The sequence below is a fragment of the Dipodomys merriami genome, unplaced genomic scaffold (genome assembly GCF_024711535.1).
Source record: "Dipodomys merriami isolate MVZ:Mamm:240054 unplaced genomic scaffold, mDipMer1.0.p SCAF_50, whole genome shotgun sequence".
NCBI lineage: Eukaryota > Metazoa > Chordata > Mammalia > Rodentia > Heteromyidae > Dipodomys > Dipodomys merriami.
In genome coordinates this window covers 9,901,443-9,922,894 of record NW_027206069.1, presented here as the reverse complement: position 1 = coordinate 9,922,894, position 21,452 = coordinate 9,901,443, and the positions used below count along the sequence as shown (strand labels likewise).

General features: G+C 52.1%; 1 protein-coding gene across 4 annotated transcripts in view; it reads right to left on the bottom strand.

Moving 5' to 3' along the window:
* Nucleotides 1–3,786: 3,786 nt before the first annotated feature.
* LOC138810514 (protein Daple) overlaps nucleotides 3,787–21,452 on the bottom strand; it is a 121,472-nt gene continuing 103,806 nt past the window's right edge. For 3 of the 4 annotated variants that reach the window (XM_069997731.1, XM_069997730.1, XM_069997732.1), the window contains 8 exons: nucleotides 20,927–21,072; nucleotides 18,827–18,916; nucleotides 16,611–16,846; nucleotides 12,570–12,761; nucleotides 11,247–11,312; nucleotides 9,686–9,754; nucleotides 7,770–8,056; nucleotides 3,787–5,806 (listed from right to left, as the gene is read on the bottom strand). In XM_069997731.1, coding sequence (XP_069853832.1) covers nucleotides 4,817–5,806; nucleotides 7,770–8,056; nucleotides 9,686–9,754; nucleotides 11,247–11,312; nucleotides 12,570–12,761; nucleotides 16,611–16,846; nucleotides 18,827–18,916; nucleotides 20,927–21,072 — 2,076 coding nt within the window. In that variant the 3' untranslated portion in view covers nucleotides 3,787–4,816. Of the gene's footprint in view, nucleotides 5,807–7,769; nucleotides 8,057–9,685; nucleotides 9,755–11,246; nucleotides 11,313–12,569; nucleotides 12,762–14,507; nucleotides 14,970–16,610; nucleotides 16,847–18,826; nucleotides 18,917–20,926; nucleotides 21,073–21,452 lie in introns of those variants that run through there. The other variant, XR_011367150.1, reaches the window with a different exon arrangement.

Sequence of the window (21,452 nt, the reverse complement as noted above, 5' to 3'; positions counted from 1 at the left end):
CACATCCAGCAGTTTCATATTTAGTTTTCATACTTGCATATGGATACTTGGAGCATATCCACCCTTCCACACTCTCTTCGTTCATGTTTTCCCTACTCCTGTCGATACCCATCCCCAATGAACCTGTCTTACATCCTTGTTATTCGTACAGATATGGCGGGAGGCTGGTACTAGGGCTGGCTTTCTTCTTTGCAGATGATGCTCTACCACATAAGCCATGCTTTCAGCTCAGTGTTTTCCTAGCTAATTAATGGAGTCTTAAAGACTCTTCTACCTGGGCTATTTTTAAACTTTGATCCTCAACTTCCTGGGTAGTTAGGATTACACTAGTGCCTGGTTCTGTCATTCATTTTTAACTACTAGATTTTGCATATGAGAGAAAACAAGTGATATTTGACTTTCTCAGTTTAATAGTTCTACCTACTGCTTCTGGATCTGAAAGCTTAGCTACTAGAATAGAGCCAATTGAAAAGAGCTAACAGAAATTGATGATAAAAACAGCCAAATGGGCTGGGAAGGTGGCTCAGTGGTAGAATGCTTGCCTTGTATGTATGAGGCCCTGGGTTTGATTCCTCAGCACCACATAAGCAGAAAAAGCCAGAAGTGGGGCTGTGGCTCAAGTGGCAAAGCACTAGCCTTGAGCTGAAGAGCTGAAAGACAGTGCCCAGGCCCCAGTTCAGGCCCCATGACGAGCAAAAAAAAAAAAAAAGCCAAAGATATTGAAAACATGCGAAGAAAATATGAATGAGCTGGGTGGCTCAAGCTTATAATCCCAGCTACTCAGGAGGCTGAGACCTGAGGATCACAGTTCAAAGCCAGTCTGGACAGGAGAGTTTGTGAGACTTTTTTTTTTTTTTGTAGGTTGCGGGGCTTGAACTCTGGGCTTGGGCGCTGTCCCTCAGCTCTTCAGCTCAAGGCGAGCGCTCTACCACTTGAGCTACAGCGTCACTTCTGGTTTTCGAGTAGTTTATTGGAGATAAGTGTTTCTCAGACTTTCTTGCCCGGGCTGGCTTTGAACCGTGATCCTCAGATCTCAGCCTCCTGAGTAGCTAGGATTACAGGCGTGAGCCACCAGCGCCTGGCTGTGAGACTCTTATCTCCAATAAACTACTAGAAAACTGAAGTGGCGCTGTGGCTTAAGTGGTAGAGCGCTTGCCTTGAGCTGAAGAGCGCAGGGATAGCACCCAAACCCAGAGTTCAAGCCCCACGACTGACAAAAAAGAAAAAAATGAATGGAATTCCTAAGATCTCTGGGACACCACTTAAACACACACACACACACATTATGTTGAAAATGAGCTATACAACTTATGGGTGGGATAGCGGGGAACAACTGGGGGAGACCAGTTGGACATTGTCTAAAAAGAAATGTACTTTCACCTGACTTAAGTAGCTGTGACCCCTCTGTATATCATCTTTATAATAACAATTAACACAAAAAGATTTAGCCTAGCAATAAAAAACCCAAACCTACAAATCATGGGCATAGAAGGAAAAGAAATATAAACAAAGGCATAGAAAACCCATTGCTGGGCAAATGCTCCTCAGCCCTTTGGCACTGCGTTTTGTTTGACCCAGGTTGGCTTCAAACTTGGGATCCTCCTGCCTCTGTCTCCCAAAGAGCTGGGATTACAGGCAATGAAGCGCCATGTTCCGCTGATCTCCGTGCTGACCGCTCCTCTGTGTTCTGGGCTAACGACAAGACCTTCCTACTGCCGGGTCCTGTGCAGCTATCCAAACCTCACACTTGTACACAGAGTAGAGTTTGGGACTCAGGAGAGGGCAGGCCCTGGGCCAGTCCTCAGCCACCAGGCCACAGGGGTGACCCATGGCACTGCCTGCAGGGACTGTTGTTATTTGGGATTGGATGTTGATATAAAGAAGGCTGAGAGTAAAGCCATGAACTGGACAAAGTGAGGGGGGGAGGGGAAGACAGGTGTATAGCCAGACATCCTCTGGGTGTGTCTGAGCCGGTGTGCTGCAGCGTGGTGGGCGTGGCTTGATGAGCGGGTGAGTTGGGTGCTGGGCATTTGAGTGTGAGGCTCTTGGGGGCACTGAACTTGGATACATGCACAGGTACAGAGTTTCAAAGGAGAGACGGGCTGATGAGACCAGTGTGGAGTCCCCTGCAAACAGCAGTAATTACAGGTGAGCATGGGCATGGGTACAGGACGTGAGTGATGAGGGCTGGGCGTGCCCTGAGGTGAGCCACACGGACTGAGTCTGCAGAGGGCCTACAGGGTGCGGCTGCTGGAGGCCCAGGGAGGGAGAGTACCACAGGGGAGGTCACCGGAGGCCCAGGGAGGGAGAGTACTACAGGGAAGGTCACCGGAGGCCCAGGGAGGGAGAGTATTACAGGGGAGGTCACCGGAGGCGAACACACTCATTTTAAGAGATGGACAGTGAGCAGCAGGAGGGCAGAGAAGCTGCCCTTGGCTTGGTGACATGTGATCTTAGCAGCATTCTTCATGCTGAACCCAAAACACTGGAATGGATTTGAAGGAGCCTGTGCCTCACGCCTATAATCCCAGCTACTTGGGAGGTAGATAGTATTGAGGTTTGAGGCTAGATTAGGCAAACAGTAAGACCCTATCTCAAAGAGCAAAGTAGACACAATGGCATGGATTTGTAATCCTAGCTATGTGGGAGGTAGAATAAGAAGGATTTTGGTTCAATGCCAGCCCCTGACAAAAACCAAGACCCTATTATATGAAAGATAACAGAAACACAAATGGCTGGATTGGGACTGTGGCTCTAGTGGCAAAGTAACTGCTTAGCAACGAAAAGGCCTTGAGTTCAAACCCCACTACTGAAGTGAAAAAAATAAATAAGAGCGCCACAACAGGCCAGTGCCACACACAAGTCAGGGTGGAAAAGAAGGGACTGAATTCCAGGCAAGGTCCCAGATCCAGAATGTGACCTACAGAACATGGACCAACAGGCAGGGCCGGGAGCGCAGGCTTCGGGGACTGGGGAGAGGGTTCACCGGTGAGGAGCACAGGGAGAGGAGCTGAAAAGTTGGTTGGTGGTCTGGGTGGCTTCAGACCTGCAGCCCAGGGGCAGCCAGGATGGAGTCAACGCCCGGGCTTGCTCACTGACATGTGTTTGTGTATGCTGGGAGTCGGGAGAAACCCAGGACAGTGTACTAGGCTCTGTGTAGGAGTTCAGTGAGCACAAGGGGGTCCTGGGGCTGCGTTCTGGGTTCGAGTGGCTGGCCGGGTGTTAAATCCTGCACAGGCCACACAGGATGAAGGCTGACTTAACACAGGTTCGGCCAGGAAGATAGACTGCAGAGCCCTTGGGAGGGATGGCCAGCACGCGGGAGGCACTAACAAAGTAAATTTCGTGTTCCAGGAAGGAAACACGAGGTAGCAGCTGTATGGAAAAAGCGAAGGGATTTGGTCACGTGTGCAAAGCTAAATGCCTTCTTTGCTCCCTTCATCTACCCATCTGATTTGAGCATCTCAGGTCTCAGAGTTCAAACCCAGATGAAGCCGTGGGGTAATGAGTAGCCATAGGAAGTCAACAGCTTCTCTCCCGACAGGAGAGACAAAGCAAAGCAGGACTGAAAAGTTTGTGCCAACTCACAATAAAAGCCCTGTGGGGCAGAGGGCGGCTGTGTGACACAGGGAAACTTCATGTCTGTCTCTGGTTGGCGGCAGCAGCTCCTCAGACTTCGTGGCAAAGTGAGCCGTGGGTCACCACGGCTGAGGAGCAGCTGCGGGCACTGAAGTGGGCAGCTGGGGTGGAGCTGCAGAGGGGAGGGCACAGAAGGCCAGGACTCGCTTCGGTTCCACTCCATTTTATTACAACCCTGTCCTTGTGTTCCAGAACAAACGGCTATGTAACACACAACCCCAACACTCCTACAATGGGTCTTAACATTCCAACGTCTCCCCAGTTCCTCCTCAGCACAATAAATTGAAAGGGAAAAAGCAACAAAACAAAAACAACAAAAAACCCCAAATCTTTAACAAAGCCAAGAGGTTTAGTCCATCCCAGGAGAAGCACCATTACAACAGGAAACTAAGTGTGTCAGGAATCTGACCAAATACACAGAGCAGCAGGCAGGATTCCTGACAGCAGAGAACATAAATAGACCCCTCCCCCCCCAAAGTAGTTATCTTTCACGTGTGCACATATATATTAAAAACAAATTTGGTATCTCCCCCCCTCCCCACAGAGTATCAGAAATCCTCACTCATCTGAGGCCAGGGAAATGGGCGCAGCAGCCCCGCCCCCCGCCCACTTTCAAGTGTGCAGCTGGCCTGGCCTCCGTGCCCTGCGTTCATTCCGGGCCAGGGCGGCCCAGCCTGGTGCGTCCAGTGTTTGTGGAGAAGGAAGCCAGGGAAGGGGAGGAGGGACGGTCCCGGGGTGGCCCCAGGAGTTTGCCAGAACCCAGGAGACAGCTTAAAGAGGAGGCAAAGGCCACCCTCCCGGGAAGGGCTTGGACCTCAGAAAGAGATGGCGCTGGCCTGGTGCTGAGCCTGCTGTCTTAGGCGACCTTTGAGGGAAGTGAGCAGGATGCAGCTGAGGGCTCTCGGCCGACTGGAGTAGTGTCTGCTTCGGGGTGAAGGGGTTTTGGACCCACGCTCAGTGGGTTTGCCCCTGACACCAGTGCTGGAAGCGCTAAGTGGAGCTCAGGGCTTGGCACAGTGTTTTCCATCAACAAAACAATTGGGACAACCGCGTGGGAGCCCTGTCTTCATTCTAAACCCGGCCCGGGCCCACGGGCCCATGGGATAAAAGGCCATCGGAAGCAGAAAGCGCCTCGGCGGCTGAGGGTTTGGGAGCTGCGGGTTACACGGTCACGATGTCACACGCAGCCGTACTCATACCACACTGTCTGCGGGTCCCCACCCGGCTCCGGGGACACAGGGGTGCTCTTCGAGCTGCCCCGGCTCAAGTCCTCCGGGCTCCGGCTTGTGTGCGGAGCCAAGTCAGGAGACCGACCGGGGCTCTTGGCTGGGAGCCCCTCGCTGTAGCCCTGCCCCAGGACCCCGTCAGTCTCTGAGATGCTGAGCCCCTGCCGCACAGGCGTGACGGCGGCCACCTCCCCCGAATGTGGTGGCATTCTGGGCTTGGTCCTGGCTGCCGGGGCTGTGGCAGGGGAGAAGTGCGGGAGCTGGGAGCTGCTGCCGGTGGCCGCCGCTGTGGCCAGGGCGGGGGCCGTGGCGGACAGCTGCAGGGTGGTCAGCCTCTCCTCCTTCGGGGGAGCCAGGGAGAAGCGCCTTGTGTCCAGTGGCCGGCTGCGGGGGCTCAGGCCCTGGCAGGAGCCATCGGCCTTGCCCACCAGGGGGGTCCGCTCCCGGGCCAAGCTGTGGGAGCTGGAGGGCGCAGCGCTCTGCTGGCTGTGACTACCTGTCTCTCTGCCCCCCGAGGCCTCAGGACCCCCTGACTTCTGAAGGGACTCCTGTTTGCAGGCCTCTGGCCCGCTGGCCTGCAGCAGGTCCGCGGAGGCCAGGCTGAAGGCCCGGCTCAGGGATGCGCTCCGGCTGGCAGGTGTGTGAGAAGCTGCGAGCATCGTGGCTGGCCGGGACCTGCCCAGGGACAGGCTCTGGGGAGGCTGCATCTGCCGCGGAGCGACGCTGGCTGGCGCTTCTGCTTCAGCCCCTCGGAAGCTCGGCTTCACGTAATGCCCGGGCTTCAGCGGCCTCCCCTCGGGAGGGGGGAGTGCCGTCTTGACGGTGGGGGCCACAAAGCTGGTGGGCATCTTGGCCCCCTCTTTTCTGGGAGGTGATCCTGGGGGGTCGCTGACCTTCCGGAAGTAGTCACTGAGCAGGCTGTCCCGGCAGCTGGAAGTGTCCTGCAGAGGACAAGGGAAGAAGCGGAGCTGGGAGCCTGGCCTCCACCCCCGTGCAGCCAGGGCTAGAGTCTCTGCTCCTGCTGCGATTCTTCAGGGTACATCTAGAAATGTTCGGGATGGCAAGAGGGCTGGGGGGTACAGTCGTCACTGGAGGAAGACGGCAGAAGCCACCCAGGCAGCCCCTGAACTTTACAAGTAAGAAAATACACCCAGCTGGGCGCCAGTGGCTCATGCCTGCAATCCTAAACTACTCAGGAGGTTGAGATATGAGGATCAGTTTAAAGCTGGCCTGGGTAGGAAAGTTAGTGAGAGACTAATTAACCACCAAAAAGTCAGAAGTGGAGGTATGGCTCAAGTGGTAGAGCACTAGCCTTGAGCAGAAAAGCTCAGGGATAGCGGAATGCTGAGGATCGTGGTTCAAAGCTAGCCTGGGCAGGAAAGTCTGCGTGACTCTTACCTCCAATGAACCACCAAAAACCCAGAAGTGAGCTGTGGCTCCAAGTGGAAGAGTGCTAGCTTTGAGTGAAAAGGCTCAGGGACAGTGCCCAGGCCTTGAATTCAAGCCCTAGTACTGGTGTGGGAAAAAAGAAATAGAGAAAGAGAAAGAGAAAAGAAAGACAGATAGAAAGAAAAAAAGACAGGAAGGAAGGAAGGAAGGAAGAACAGACCCAGAGAGGAAAGTGGCATCTTAAAATGCTGGACCGTGAGCCAGACCTTCCTTCCCTGTCACCCCCAGGGGCTCAGAAACATCCCAGTGGTCCTGTCCAGCAAGCCTGCCAGGTGTGTCTCATGCAGGAGCAAGTCTGGGAACCACCGTGCTAGACACGAACTTCCCGAGGGCAGGGCTTGTCTTCCTCAGCTCAGATTCTCCTGTTCCTGGCCGACCGTCAGCATTTGGTAAACAGGAATTCAAGTGAAGGGAACCCGGGATCATGACTCACATTTCTGAGCCAGCTATGAAGGCCAGGCACCAAGCAAACGGAGAAAGCACTTTTGGACCAGCTGGTTGGCTTTGTCTGTGGAGACAAAGCACCCCTCACACCACTTAGCAGTGCTCCAGGAATAACCACTGGACGAGCACTGGACACTGAGGGTGGCCATAGAGCAGGTCATAGGGTTTACCGTACAGTTGCATGAACTCCAACTGTGTTTATTTAAGGGGAGCAAAAAGGGGTGGGGCTGAAGTATTCAAAACCCTCAACCAGTCTCAGTAGTACTGAATCCGGACAGGGCACATGATAGCACAGATGTGCATGGAGATGGGGTGGGTATTGGCGGACAGTGCACACGAGGGAACCCTAGGACCCCTATGTACTGCACTGGAGCTGGGCCGATCCAGTTTTCATGTGGCCCGTGAGCAAAGGAGATTTTACGTTTTTAAGTGACTGGGCAAAAATGTTTAGGCATAAGCAGTTAGGGCAGGGCGTGCGGCTGTGACAAGAGTGCTTGCCAGGCAGGCACAAAGACCCGGGTGCCATTCCCAGAACTGCTAAAGAAGAAAAGAATAGTCCTGTGTCACAACAAGTGAGACGCAACCTACGACTCAAGGTCACCGTCCACGGGAAAGCTTTGTTGGTCGGCCGCCAGGCTCGTTTGCTCACACATGGGGCCCATGGCCGAGCTGAATAACTGGAGGACAGTTAGGCGGCCAGAGAAATCTGTAATAGTCACGCTGGTCTTCTAAAGGCCCCAACCTCTGCTTAAAAGGACACAGGACAAGAAAGCTCTTAGAACTCTACCATCAAGCCCAGTGCCCTACCACCCAAGGCCTGGCGCTGTGGGTGGGGTATCCGCCATACCCTACCAGTCCTGGGTCACGAGCTGCGCCAGTTCTTGGTCCAGTTATTCTCAACATCCTGCTGCAATCACACCAGCCCAGCACAGGGGCCTCCCCCCCTTTCTGCAACCCTGGCCCCACACCAGGCTGAGGAGGGGCAGATCCTGTACCAGCCACGCCACTCACGTGGGTAGGGGAGCTGCGGTTACTCTCCTCCAGGAATTCCTCCAAGGTGACCATCTCGCTGCTGGGGGAGGTCGAGCGGGGCCGTGCTCCAGTGTAGGGTGGAGCTGTGCCCCTCTTCTGGGTGCCCTCATGGGGGAGAGGCCCGTTCCGGGGTGGTGGGAACTCATGGCGACCGAGGGTGCCATGTCCCAGGGCACTGGCATCCCGGGGCAGCGTGGCCTGGTCCCTGCTGGGGATCAGGTCTGTGCTGCTGAAGCTCTCAGATCGGCTGTGGAGATGGTCAGAGCCTGGGCAGGAGACACAAGAGGCCCAGGTCAGTCCCCGGGTCTCTGCTCCTGAGGGTCCCACCAAGAAAAGCCCACTCAAAACCCTGGGGTCAGTTCCTGCCCAAGATGCTGTTTAGCGCTTAGCTTTGGCTGGGTGCGCGTGCATGTGTACAGGTATTGGGTCTTAACCTCAGGGTCCTTGTGCTCTTGCTTAGTTTTTTTTTTCACTCAGGGCTGGCACTTTTAACACTTGGGCCACATCTCCACTTCAGGTTTTTGCAGGTTAACTGGAGATAAGAGTCTCATGGATTTTTTTCTGCCCGGGCTGGCTTGGAACCACAATGTACACATGAGCCATCAGTGCCCAGCTCACTTTGGCTTTAAAAAAAAAAAATCTTGAGGTTGAGATCATGGCTCAAGTGGTAGAGCATCTGCCTTGCGAGTGTGAGGCTTTGAGTTCAAACTGCAGTACTAGGGGAGAAAAAAACAATAACAACAACAAATAAAAACAATCTCCCCCACACAGATAAATTCTGGCTAAAACTTACATTTAAAATTCACTTGTTGGGACTAACAGTTTTCTGTCACCAAAAGATAGAAGTGCAGCTAAGAAGTGTTTGCACAGAGCTGTCAGCCGTACAGTGGAGGAAAGCCAGTGCAAGAGATCTGAACTGCTTCATGAATTTTCCTATTATCCATGCCAATCCCCAGGACCACTCCCGTTCCAGGCCCTGTGGCACCCACGCCAGCACTGATGCTTCCATTATTAATGGCTGTCACACTTATTCACGCTCTTCCACTGGCAGAACAAATGCGACATGCCAGGCTGTTCTTCCAACCTTGTGGGAGCTAAGAGGAGTTCAAGTCTAGAGGAAAGGGGGCATGTGACACACAGATATACAGGACATTCGCACCAGGACCATAAAAGCATGTTTAAAAAAAAAATCAGCCCGGTACTAGTGTCTCACACCTGTAATCCTAGCTACTCAGGAGACAGAGATCAGATCTGATGATTGTAGTTCAAAACCAGCCTGGACAGGAAAGATTCATCTCCAATTGACCACCAAAAAACTAGAAGTGGTCCTGTGGTTCAAAGTGGTAGAGCCCTAGTCTTGAGCAAAAGATCTCAGGGACAGTTCCCAAGCCCCACAACTGGAAGAAAAAAAAAAATCATCTCCACTTGTTACCTGGCCACAATGGAAAGGAACACCTCTTCCTCACCTTTCCTCAGATCCGGAAATCTGTGACTCACACAGGGCTGCAGAGCAGGCCTGCGTGGGCCAGTGGAAGCATTATTGTGTACTTGAAGCCCTGGGATCCTGTTTGGTTTTTTTGTTTTGGTTGGTTATAGGACTTGAACTCTATCTGGGCCTGGGCACTGTCCCTCAGCTCTTCAGCTCAAGTCTAGTGCTCTACCACTTGAGCCACAGCGTCACTTCCTGTTTTGTGGTAGTCAACTGGAAATAAGAATCTCACAGATTTTCCTGCCCAGGCAATCCTCAGATCTCAGCCTCCTGAGTAGCTAGGATTACAGGCGTGAGCTACTACTGGCGCCTGGCTTAATTTTTTAAATTGAAAGACTAGCAGGAGTTCAAAGCACCAATGAATGTGAATGAAAGTTTAAACACTCTAAGAAGGGGAGAGCCTTACCCTTGAGACTCAGAGGTGAGCTGTTGCTGGACGCATTTCTGCTGCTCTCCAAGCTGCTTGGCCGTGACACTGAGGGGAAACACAGAGCTTACTCCCTGTGACCAGGGAGATCCCAGGTTAAACCATCTTCCCAGAGCACCTCTACACCAAAGCTCAAGCTGCTGCCCTCTGTAGGGAGTTCTGCTGAATCCTCCACACAGTCCTCCCCCCCCCACCTGCGCCCCTGGCCCCCAGGTTCAGCTCCACCAGCGGGGTATGCGGCCCAGCACACTGCGGGCCATCTGCCAGCAACAACTCAGGCCCTTTTCGCTAGATCTCCAACATCACTGTTTAAAACAAGTCTACAACCAAGCCATCACACACAGGCTGTTCTGGGGAAAACTAAGGGTGGGGTGAGTATATTGTTCATAAAGCTTTCTAGAACACAGGTGAACAGCCCTTCCCAGGAGTGGCATGAAGTGCTGCCAGAGTGGCAGCACTTGTCAGTGTGCATCTGCACAGGACAGTGTCCGTGTCCGGACTGCTTCCCCCGACTGTCTATTCTTTGGTGTTATTCGCCCCAAATGTACATCTGTTCCAGAGCGGCAACTTGTGGTTTACGATATCAAGCAGAGAGAGCTGGTCCTGACTGCTAAAAGCGTTTGTCTGAAAGGGTCCACCCAGAGCAGCCTGGACTTCTTAGCCTCCTGACTGCTGGGACTATAGACATGTGCCATCATGCCAAGCTCGACCATTTATTAAAGGTGCTTTCCCTTTTCTGTCCTGGAGAGAAGCTGGAGGAGTCGGAACATGTGTGAGAAAAACCCTTGTGGTTAGCTGACCAGTCACAAATGTGGCTCACTCAGAGAGAGATGATGCCCAGCGTCTCAGCAGGCTCCCTCGGGTGTCTGGTCCCCAGCTAGCTGGCTTGCTGTAAGGATAGCAGGCTTCCCTGGGGCCAAATGGCCTCACTACAGAGCCTGTCTTTACGTGGAAGCCGTGAGTACCTGGCTTGTGGAGCCAGTGTCAACATCACTGCATCTGCTGCCCCCACACTTCCGGCTCATCACTTCAGATACAACCTGAATCTAATGTCAATCTTACAGGCTTTCCTTTCTAGAATTGCTTTTCCAAACTGAGAGCTGTGACAGAAGTTCAGGGGTGGTTCTTTTGCCTGATATGTGGGGGATCTTGGGTTCAATCTCAGGAAGGCAGGAAGACAGGAAGGGGGGAAGGGAAGGAGGGAAGGAGAGAAGGAGGGAGGGAGGGAGGGAGGGAGGGAGGCCGGCCGGCCGGCCTGCCGGCCAACCAGTGTGTAATTTTGTGGAGGCCGTGATGACTTACTGTTTCTCCTTCTGCAGAAATGATTCAAGGCAAATGATTTCTGCAGAAATCATTCAAGGGCATCTGGCATTTTCTAAGCCGGTGCCACTCAGCACTATCAGGAGCACATGAAACCCATCCTGGAACAATGGGAGGGATGCTTTACAGCAAGCGGGTTGTCAGAGCTTGCAGACCGGGGATCCCTGGGAGACAGTGAATGCCAGAACCCCTGCAGAAGGGCGCCACACAGGCTACTCACCATGCTGCCTGTGGAGGGCACTCTCGAGCTCCATGGATGGCTCACAGACATCATCTGATGCACAGCCTAAGGTGAGATCAAGATCTCAGATGGATGGCAACACTGACCCTTATCTAGCACCTGAATGGTGCCAGCGTGCAGCTCTCGGGGACAGGGAGGGAAGGTGGATGATGCCTTGAGGGCCTGTCTCTCTTATCCCTCCCTGGTTGTCTAAGCTGGGAAGAGCACTAACACACCCCACTTCTATTCTGTTTAACTTTAAATCTCATTTCCACTTGGGTGTGACAGGAATCCGACACTAACAGGTGAGCTCCAGCCTCAGGTAAGGGAACTGAACCGAGAAGTGGCCTGGGGAACCCCTTCAATATCAAAGGCCAGTCAGTGGTACCAAAACCAGAGGGCTGGGGTGGGAGGCAATTCTTTCTTAGGGGTGATGCTGTAGGATGGGCAAGAGGAGGGAAACGAAAAAGGAGGAACTAGAACACCCCCCCCCACCTGAGGAGCTCCATGGAGAGCAAGCCGAGCACCTAGCCAGTTCACCAGCTTCCCCCTGGGGAGAGGAATACCCCATGGCCCATGCCAGCTGGCTTCTGTCTTGAGAAAAGAACATGGCTGGAGAAAGCCATGTGTATGGCCACCAGAAACGAATAAGCAGGCCCAGGCAGGGCCATTAGGGGAAAGATCCCTCCTCCATCTCAGACTTCCTGCAGCCCAGAGCAAATCACCTTCACCGCATCTTACCTGTTCCTCGGGGTATTTGTCTCTCTTCAGTTCTAGGGATGCTGCTCCCTGTTTTAAGCATCACCTTTCCTTTCTGCTGTCAAATTTTCCAACCCTTCGCCTGCCCCCACGCTTCCTCCTTACAGCCTTCTCTTCTCTCGGCCCCTCCCCTGGTGTGGCCCTCTACAGCCTTCCTCTCATTGCTTCAGAGCAGGCCTGTTTACCCTGGCACCGAGAAATGTCTCGAGGACTATTGAATCTTGTGCCTGCAGGTATGCACACGCAGCCAGGGTGTCCTGGGAGACAGCCTGTGTGCAAATCTTCCGCTGAGCTCCGTTTCCAGCGTGGGAAACTTCCCCCGGTGGGGCAGGGGTTTTCAGGTCAGGAAGCTTCTGATTGGACTTCTCTAGAGGAACCCCTGCCAGGCCGCTGCCCTTGGAGAGGAGGCAGCTGCCTCCTTTAAGCCAAGACCCCTCCAGCTCTTCTGGGACCACCTGGTGCCCCCATTGTCTGAATCACACTGAGAGTTGAGTTACTGCTGAGGCTGCACTGGTATCTGCGACCCAAAGCCTTCAAGGGCTGGCTCGGAGCAGCCACACTTACCTTTGGTGCGGCCTCCTGTGTGCCGGGAGACGGGGGTGGAGGTGGAGGGGGCTGCCGCAGTGGCTGAGGACGGACAGGTCCGGGAGCTGGGCTCCGAGGGCCAGGACTTTAGGGCAGGGTCAGCAGAGGCATCGGGACGGTCCACACTGCCTCCATGTGGGAACGCTCGCTTTGCTTTGAGATCCCCAGGGCCTGGGTAGAAGATGACACTGAGGAAACAGGCCGGAAACCTGCGCCAAAGCTGGAAAAGCACACTGAGGCCCAAAGCAGGCACAGGAGCGCACGGAGACCAGAGAGACGCAAGTTGGGCGGTGGCCCCTGGGGGCTGCATTTAAACTCAGGGGAGGCCTGGGGGAAAGGGGCTGAGCTGCTGGCGTTGGGTGAGTTGGGTAGCACAGGGAGAAGAGATTAAAGGAAACGCTGGGACAAGTGGACCACACTTCCTAGCACTTCACACATTTCCAATACTGCTAACAGACATCTGCTCAGGACCTCTCCAACCCGTCACCGGTACCACGTGTCAACCTGTCACCCAGGACAACTCCAACCTGTCACTCGGACCTCTCCAACCTGTCACTCATGCAATTCCAACCTGCCATGGTGGACTTTGATCACTGTCCCCCTCCTCCAATGGTTTCACGGCTAACCTCACATCAATGCGCTTTCTAAACAAAGAAGCCTTACTCTCTACATGGCAAGATGGACCACAACGTGTTTTTGTTCTTTTTTTTTTTTTTTTGGCCTCGCTAGTGTATGCTTTTCTTGAGCAGTGCTCTGTCAAGAACATGTACCTTTGTCACAATTAAGTAAAATCCTGTGATAAAAAAAGACCAGTAAGTGGGAGAAAGAACAGGCTCGCCACATACAGTGACAAGCACCGATGCCAGCAAGGTGTTTTGCACACAGCCCCCTCCCCGGGTCTGGCTGGTCTTCACGTGGAGATGGCTGGACCCCATCTCTCCTCTTGGCCGCTCAGCCTCTGAGCTTACTAGGCAATTACCAAGCTTATGCTCTGAAACGGAGGGACAATTTGGATTTTTGAATGGCAACCTTGATGAGAAGCAATTGGGGTATGGTGGAATGGGTGAGGTGGAAGTGGAGAGGACAAAGCAGGAGCATGAGCAGCAGACACACACAGCACGACTCCCACAGCATGCGAGGAGAACGGCTCCAGGGACCACGTGTCATGTGGCCCTGGGCTCCCAAAGCAAGATCATGAGCTGAAGCGAGTGGCAGACAACAACCAACTTTACTGTTTTTGTAGCTATGGATTTATTTTTACAGTTACCTTGCTTCTATGGTGACACTTGCTTTCTAGGTACAATAACCTTTCTCCTTAAGATCAACAGAACTGGCAAGTGCAAGCCAATGCTGAGGTAGTAGAAGGCCCTGGGCCAAGTCACAAGGATGGTACAAGAATAGTGAAGCCAGGACACACTGCCTGCAGTGTGTAGGAGGCCTCTCTGACCATCATCTTCCCCTATTTTGGGGGTGGTAGTGATAGTGCTGATTTGTGTACCAATGTTGTTTCGGTCCACCATGTTTTAATTTCAGCCTCCAAAAGGCCAGAGTCCTAGCAGAGTCCTAAAACCTCATTCTGGTCTGAACTCTGGCGGGGCAAAACCAATCCCATTACTCAAAATGTTTGAACCGAACCATCAATCCTTCAGGAGGCATCCTGTGTCTACGAAGGGCTTCATGAACAGAAGCCATCCAACTCAGTGTGCTCATAGAGAAAGAAGGCAGGGGCGACAGCAACTTAAAACTTGGCTGCTTACAAAAATAAATCTTAATAAACAGCAAAAAGCCATAGCCATTGGACGGAGGCTGCCTATTTTAGGAAGCAGAGCAACAGCTGACCACGCTGCCTTCACACGCAGGCAGGACAGAAAGCTGCAGGTGCGAGGGAGGGGTGCGAGCACACAGCGTGGGACTTACGGAGGACGGACATCCTGGCCCAAGGACATGTGCACGTATGTCCCGAGGGTCCCCTACAAAGTGTGCTGTGCTGAAGAAACAGTCCAGGGAGTACACAAATCATCTTCTATTTTGCAATCAGAATCCACGCTGGCTAATTTGCAACTGGGCTGAGGAGTAAGGGTACACTATGGGCCACGCGGCCTATAGAAGCTGGCAGGGTTTTTTATTTTGGGGGAGGTAGCGAGGAGAGAGTTGGTTGGCTGAATTTCAGAAATGGAGGAGACACGATGCAGACACATGGTAAAGGAAGGAGTCAGAAATCTCCAATGTCTGAGAGAGAGACAGGCTCAGTGGGAGAGGATGGGATGTCGGAGGAAGACCAGAACCGCAGGCGTTTAGAGAGAGCTGGATGGGCCGTTGGAGACTTGTCTTTGTCTTTGCTTTTGCTTCTCAAAAAGGGACTCTTTTTGCGTTGAGATGCTAAGTTGTGATCACCACCGGGATAAACCCAAAAGAAGGAGGGAAAAAGAAATACAACAAATGAAATGAATTGATAATTACACGGGAGTTTCAAATTAGAAAAATATACCTAGGAAAACCAGAATCCTGCCCAGCCAAGGACAGATGGGAGTGATGCCGGATACGCAGAGTGGAGCCGGGGCTCGGTGAGTCATTTGTGCTCTGACTCAGCTGAGTGGCACCCTAAAGCTAACCATTTACTCACTCAGCACATAAGGAGAATTACACACTGGCTAAGGAGCCAATAGTTTAGATGATTTTTCAATTTCTAAGCGTTAAATTATTAAGTAAGAATGCTTATTAGTGTAGGAGCCGGCTTCTCTTACTCATCCAGCTTAATAACAGAGTCCCTGACAGCTCAGCTCACTGCTCCTATTCCTGTTCAATGACCTTGGAAACACTTAATGACATGCTTTGGCCCACTAGCATGACACAGTATACTTCAAGTACTCAATAATTCCTGCATTTCTAAAATCTGATGACTTAAAAAAATCTGTCTATCTATCTATCTAGATAGATATAGATAAAGATAGGTATTATATATGTTTGTTTGGGTTTTTTTTGGTCAGTCATGGGGCCTGAACTCTGGGCCTGGGTGCTGTCCCAGAGCTCTTCAGCTTAAGGCTAGGGCTCTACCACTTGAGCCACAGCGCCACTTCCGGCTTTTTCTGCTTATGTGGTGCTGAGTAATTGAACCCAGGGCATGCAAGGCAAGCACTCTACTACTGAGCCACCTTCCCAGCCCTATATATGCATTTTTTTTTTAAAGACAGCTCTTTTTTTCCTGTAACCAACATCTCAATGCCAAGAAAACCAATGATTTCCCTTTAGATCTTGGCTAACTTCACTACCTGGCCTTTAAATTATAGGGTCTCCAAGGCAGACAACTGCTCTAACTTCCAAATAGGTGTCCTATTAACATTAACCAACCTGATTTCTGATTCAGGATTAAAGGTGGATAACCAGAATCATCACTATTTCTTTAGCCACAGCACCACCTGGTGGCCATAGCCCACAACATAAAGTAAGAACCAGGCTTAGGGCAGCTCTAGGTAGGAGTTCTGTAGTTTGTTTAGCCTCTCAGGAACCAAAGCTACTTTAAACTGAGGCAGGCTGCTGGGGCATCTGATAAAAGACGGAACCACGAGGGCTTTCTGAGATCTTAGATATCTGGAGCATACATTCAATGGACCTGGGATCTCCCAATAATAAGAATTGACCATAACTTATGACATACCACTACTCTGCCTGTCTCAATGGCGCTTGCTTTTGAATCTGGATATTCAAAAACCTACCACAGTGTACATGATAAATAATATTTCTCATTCTAAAGTAACGAAGGCAGGCTGATGGAGTGGCTTGAGTGGTACACCAGCTGCCAGCAAGTACAAGGTTCTGTAATCAACCTCCATTATGGCTACTCTGACCCATACGTAGAAAATAACAAGAATGTTACTGTAAAACAATTGCTATAACACAGTCATGAGTATCTACTGTCTACCTGGTGCACGACACCCTCAGGTAGAGGCACACCGGTGTGGCCATACCCTTCTGTGATCAATGGCTTTCCTCTCCCCACTGCAGCCACCAGGGCTGCCCTACCTTTCCCTACAGGTCCATTGTGGGCATCGCGCTCTTCACAGTTCGAGACCGCCGAGGGGCTGTCAGAGTTCTCTGGCTGTGATCTGAGAGACTGAGAGGCCGATGGCGAGGCGGGGTCTGCGGACTCAAGCTGCCAGGGCGGGCTGTCTGCGATTGACTTTAACCGTTCTCTGGAACCCTCTTTTTTTGGCTTGATGAGTTTAACTAAGGCTCTGGCTCCAATCCAGTGGTTCTTCCTAGTTAGAGAAAGGTTTTAGAAGGCATAGTGTTCCCACATACCCCATCCAGTCACTGGACTCCCTAACATGGGCGGCATTTCCCCTCAGCAGCCTGGGTAGTCTGGCCAATCACTGGGGATCAGAATGATGGTAGCCATGTGCCTGGCACTCCAAACACAAATAACAAGAACAGGAAAAAGGCTAGGTGTGGTGTCTCACACTCAATTCTAGCTACTCAGGAGACAGATCTGAGGATTGTGGTTCAAAGTCAGCCCGGGCAGAAAAGTCCCTGAAACTATCTCCAATAAACTACTCAGAAAAAAGCCAGAAGTGGCGCTGTGGCTGAAGTAGTAGAGCACTAGCCTTAAGCAAACAGAGGCCCAAGAGTAGAACCCAGGCTCTGAGTTCAAGCTCCAGGACTGTCAAAATACAAACAAACAAAAAACACATGATCATATGTGAGAATCTGGAACTTAGAAAAAGAGCAGAAACAGGTGGAATTTGGTCCTCAATCAGGCAAAGTGGGGGGAGTGGGGGGAGATGAGAGGGAGTGCTGAGCACCATTACCAGGCAACTGTTCTGTCAAAAAAGTCATCCTCAGGAACAAAGTCAGTCAGTGGAATAAGCTGCTGTTCCTCACTATCTCTGGCACTGAGTGATCTGGACTACAGCACTGGGGGAGTCTGAATTCAAGTCACTTTTCATTAAAGGACAGGTGATGAAACTGAAGCTTGCCAGAAATGCAGAGGACCATGTAGGGGTATGGGTTTCCACTCTTGAGTCAAAAGCTTCCTCTAACTGGGCAGTGGTGGCTCACACTTGTAAATTCTAGCTCCTCAGGAGGCTGAGATCTGAGGATTGCAGTTCAAAGCCAGCCTGCACAGAAAAGTCCCCAGAAGATTAGCTATCAGGCTCAATTAACTACCAGAAAACTGGTAGTGGCACTATGGCTCAAAAGTGGTAGCGTACTAGCCTTGAGCAAAAGTTCAGGGACAGTGCCTAAGCCCTGAATTCAAGGCCCACGACTGACCAAAAAACAAAACAAAACAAAACAACTTATCTGAGTGCTGGTGACTCACACTTGTAATCCTAGTTACTCAAGAGGCTGAGATCTAAAGACTGTAGTTCACAGCCAGCCTGGGCAAAAATGTCTGTGAGACTTTTATTTCCTACTTACCACCCAAAAAGCTAGAAGTAGAGGCATGGCTCAAATAGTAGAGTGCGAGCCTTGCGCAAAAAAGCAAAGGGAGAATGAGAGATTGAGTATAAGCTCGTGTGTGCATGCACTCACTCACACACACACTCAAGTTCCTCCCATTCCTGTCTGTTATACATAAACTGAAGATCTCTCTCTCTCTCAGTTCCTCCCATTCCTGTCTGTCAAACATAAGATGACAGCTGAAGATCTGCAATTCTGTGGTTCTGTAATTTCAGCAGAGCCTCCTGGAAGAGTTCGTGGCCATTTCTACTTCAAGGCATGATTTCTGAGGCTCGGGCCCGGACAGGGGACGTGCTGCAGGCGGAGCTGGCAGTCTCCAGGAGCTGAGCCGGCCTCACAACCAGGGCCCGCTGTTCTCAAGTGTTTGAGGACAGTGGGGTGGGGCCAAGTGTCCTGTCCATCCTCCCTGTCTAGCACAGGACACTGTCATTCACATCGTGTTCAATCTGGAGACAAAACTTAGACAAAGAAACCTTGCTTACTTTAATGGCTCTGAGATCACAAGGTTTTCTTGCCTTTTCTAAGGGCTGGTGGCTAAATCAAGCCTGTGTCTTGGGATAAACTGGTATTTGCCATCCCTCTCAGGAAAGACTGGAGTATGTAGGGTGGGGATAAAAGTAGTCCTAATTACTTTCTCGGGTGATGTGCATGCATGTGGCCTGCTAGCTGGTGAAGGCGGGGCCTGGGGTGGAGGAGGGGAAGGGAATGATCTAGATGGCCCCCGGCTGCCTAGCCTCACAAAAATCATCTTTAAGTCACTGAATCTCAGATTAACTCACTTCTTTGGAGCAGGATCGTAGAACTTATACTGATCCATGATTTTTTCTTCCAGTTTTTCCTTCTGTCTCCGCAGGGCATTCAATTTGTCACTGTGAATAGAAGGGAGAGAGAAACTACTCATCCAGTTTTACGTAGAATAAGTGAGTATCCTCACCAGCCCAGCCTGTGCCAGGGCCAGCACTGTCTGAGATTCAGACCTGCGGTATTCCTCTCTGGCTGTGTGTTCAGCAGCCCCCGTACAACCCTCACACCACCTTGGGACCCAGCTCTGAGGGAGCGCAAGGCTCCAACGCTGCTCAGAGGCTGTGGCCTTCTGAGGCAGGCAAGGTCATTCAGGACCCTTAGCATCCCAGGTGCCTATTAACACCGCCACCAAAAAGCTGAGTCAGGACTTGGGGCCTCTCCACACTGGGAGCCTGGTAATACCTCCAGCGAAGTGGATGTCGCTCGGGGGCCAGGCAGAGAAGACGGAGCAAAGCAAGGTGAGAGGCAGAGGAGAGGCGAGTGGGGTCTGCAGCAAGCCTGAGCCCGGCCCTGGCTGGGCATGGGGCTGAGGTTCGCTCACTCCCTGTGAGAAGAACACAGTCCCAAAGCCAGAGACTAGTTTGTATTTCAAAGTCCTGGGTGAGGGACGGAGAGCCCTGGGCGGCCCCCGGCAGCAGCTTCTGTTGGACCCTAGGAGCCTCCTGTCTAGCCAGACAACTCAGGTCCCTGCTTTCCTTCTGTGCAGATGAGGTCTTAAGATGAAGAGAGCGTTCCTTCATTCTTGCCCAACCCTGGGGCTTTCCTAAGAGCTCACCATGGGGCTGCACTCTGGGAAAGGGGACCGCAGGGCCCCCAACCATCAGCAGAGCCCTTTGGAGCCTTTGGACTGTTGGTCTTGTGGCAGTGGGAGCAGGCCCCAGGACGGGTACCAACCCATTGATCTGTTGGACACTCTCTAATACCAAAACATCACCCAGCAGCCTTCTGGGATGGGGCGCTCAGGCCTGCCCCAACTCTGCTGGAAACCCTATCGCCTGGATTACAGACGGCCAACTTCCAACAGCTGTCATTTCTACCCCAAATTACAGTGTGAGTCCATGCACAATACACATCCTTCTCCAGGGGGCTTGCAGACGAAGCAGGCACAAGAGGCAGGCGCACTGGTACCAGGTCAGCATGGCGTCAGTGACACGTCCCTCCACACACACGGCTCTTCTTGCTTTCTCCACAGGCACGCTCATCACCAGGGGACGCAGGTTGGTCACCTCAGCACAGGGTGATGAAACCACCCCGATGAATATGGGCTACTCAATTTCGGAGCCACGAGGCTCCTGGGCGCCCAACCATGTGAAAACTTCCCAACAGATCCAATGTCTTTAGCTGGACACAGAAGCCTTCCACGGCTGAGCTCACCTCCTTTCCAGCCGATGGCTCCACACATTCCTAACACCCAGACCCTCTCTACCATGGTTATACCCCAGCTTTTCCACATCCGCCATGACTACCGCATCTGCCTCCTCTCCTCCTGCACTGCAGCAGAAGCAAATTTACGTCGCCTTTCCTTTCGGTGCCTTTGTGTGGCAATCTGGCTGCAAAGGGACACAGTTCTGTTCATGTCTGCTATTGCTATTCGCCTATGGTTCCAGGCTCCTAGCACCTTCACTAGTGTGTGTATAGGGAAGAAGGGGATACACATACACACATGTGCACGTGTGCATGTGTACACAGGGACAACAAACCCACTTTCCATGCCAGCAAGGCAAGAGACTAGTTTTCAGTCTTCGATCTGAATTCTACCCCAAATTCTACCTGAAATGGTAGACTGCTTCCCTGAGATATGGCTTTTTGGTACTGGCTTATTGATTCCAAAGGCAAAGAAAGGAGCCTCCAATGTTTGCTTTTGAAGAAGCAAACAAAAGTCAGCCATTGCCACCTCCAGAAATTTGAAACATCCCAAAACTCGGGACATCTCCTGCCCTTGAGATCCCGGGGGCCTAGAGCTGCTGTGTGTCCTAAATGTCACAAGCTTGGACAGGGACGGGAAACAGGACCTCCAGGAAGTGGGTCTTATTGGCTGGGGGAGAGGTCCAGGCCAGCCCTGGGCATGCCCTTACATGTACTGCTTCTGCTCTTCATGGTACTGCTCCTTGCTCTCCATGTTCTGCTCCAGAAGCGTCTGGTTCTGCTGGTTCAGCAGCTGAATCTGGCTCAGGAGGTGATGGTTCTCCTCCTCCAAGTTCCCCTTGAGCCGGGAGAGCAGCTGCAACATAGACCCATAGAGGCTCAGACACCATCGGACCCTGGGAGCCCTGCTTCCCAAAGGAGAAAAGGAGGGGCTGGGAAGATGGCTCCGTAGCAGAGTGCTTGCCTCGCATGCATGAAGCCCTGGGTTTGATTCCTCAGCGTCACATAAACAGAAAAAGCCGGAAGTGGTGCTGTGGCTCAAGTGGTAGAGCGCTGGCCTTGAGCTGAAGAGCTGAGGGACAGCACCCAGGGCGAGTTTAGGCCCCACAACCTGCTCTAAAGCAGTGAAACACTTCCGTCCAAAGCCAGAGAAGAAAGATACTAAGCTTTCCAGTCCAGTGGTGTCTGTCTCACTCTGCCCTTGCAGTGTGAAAGTAGTCATCACAACACATAAAT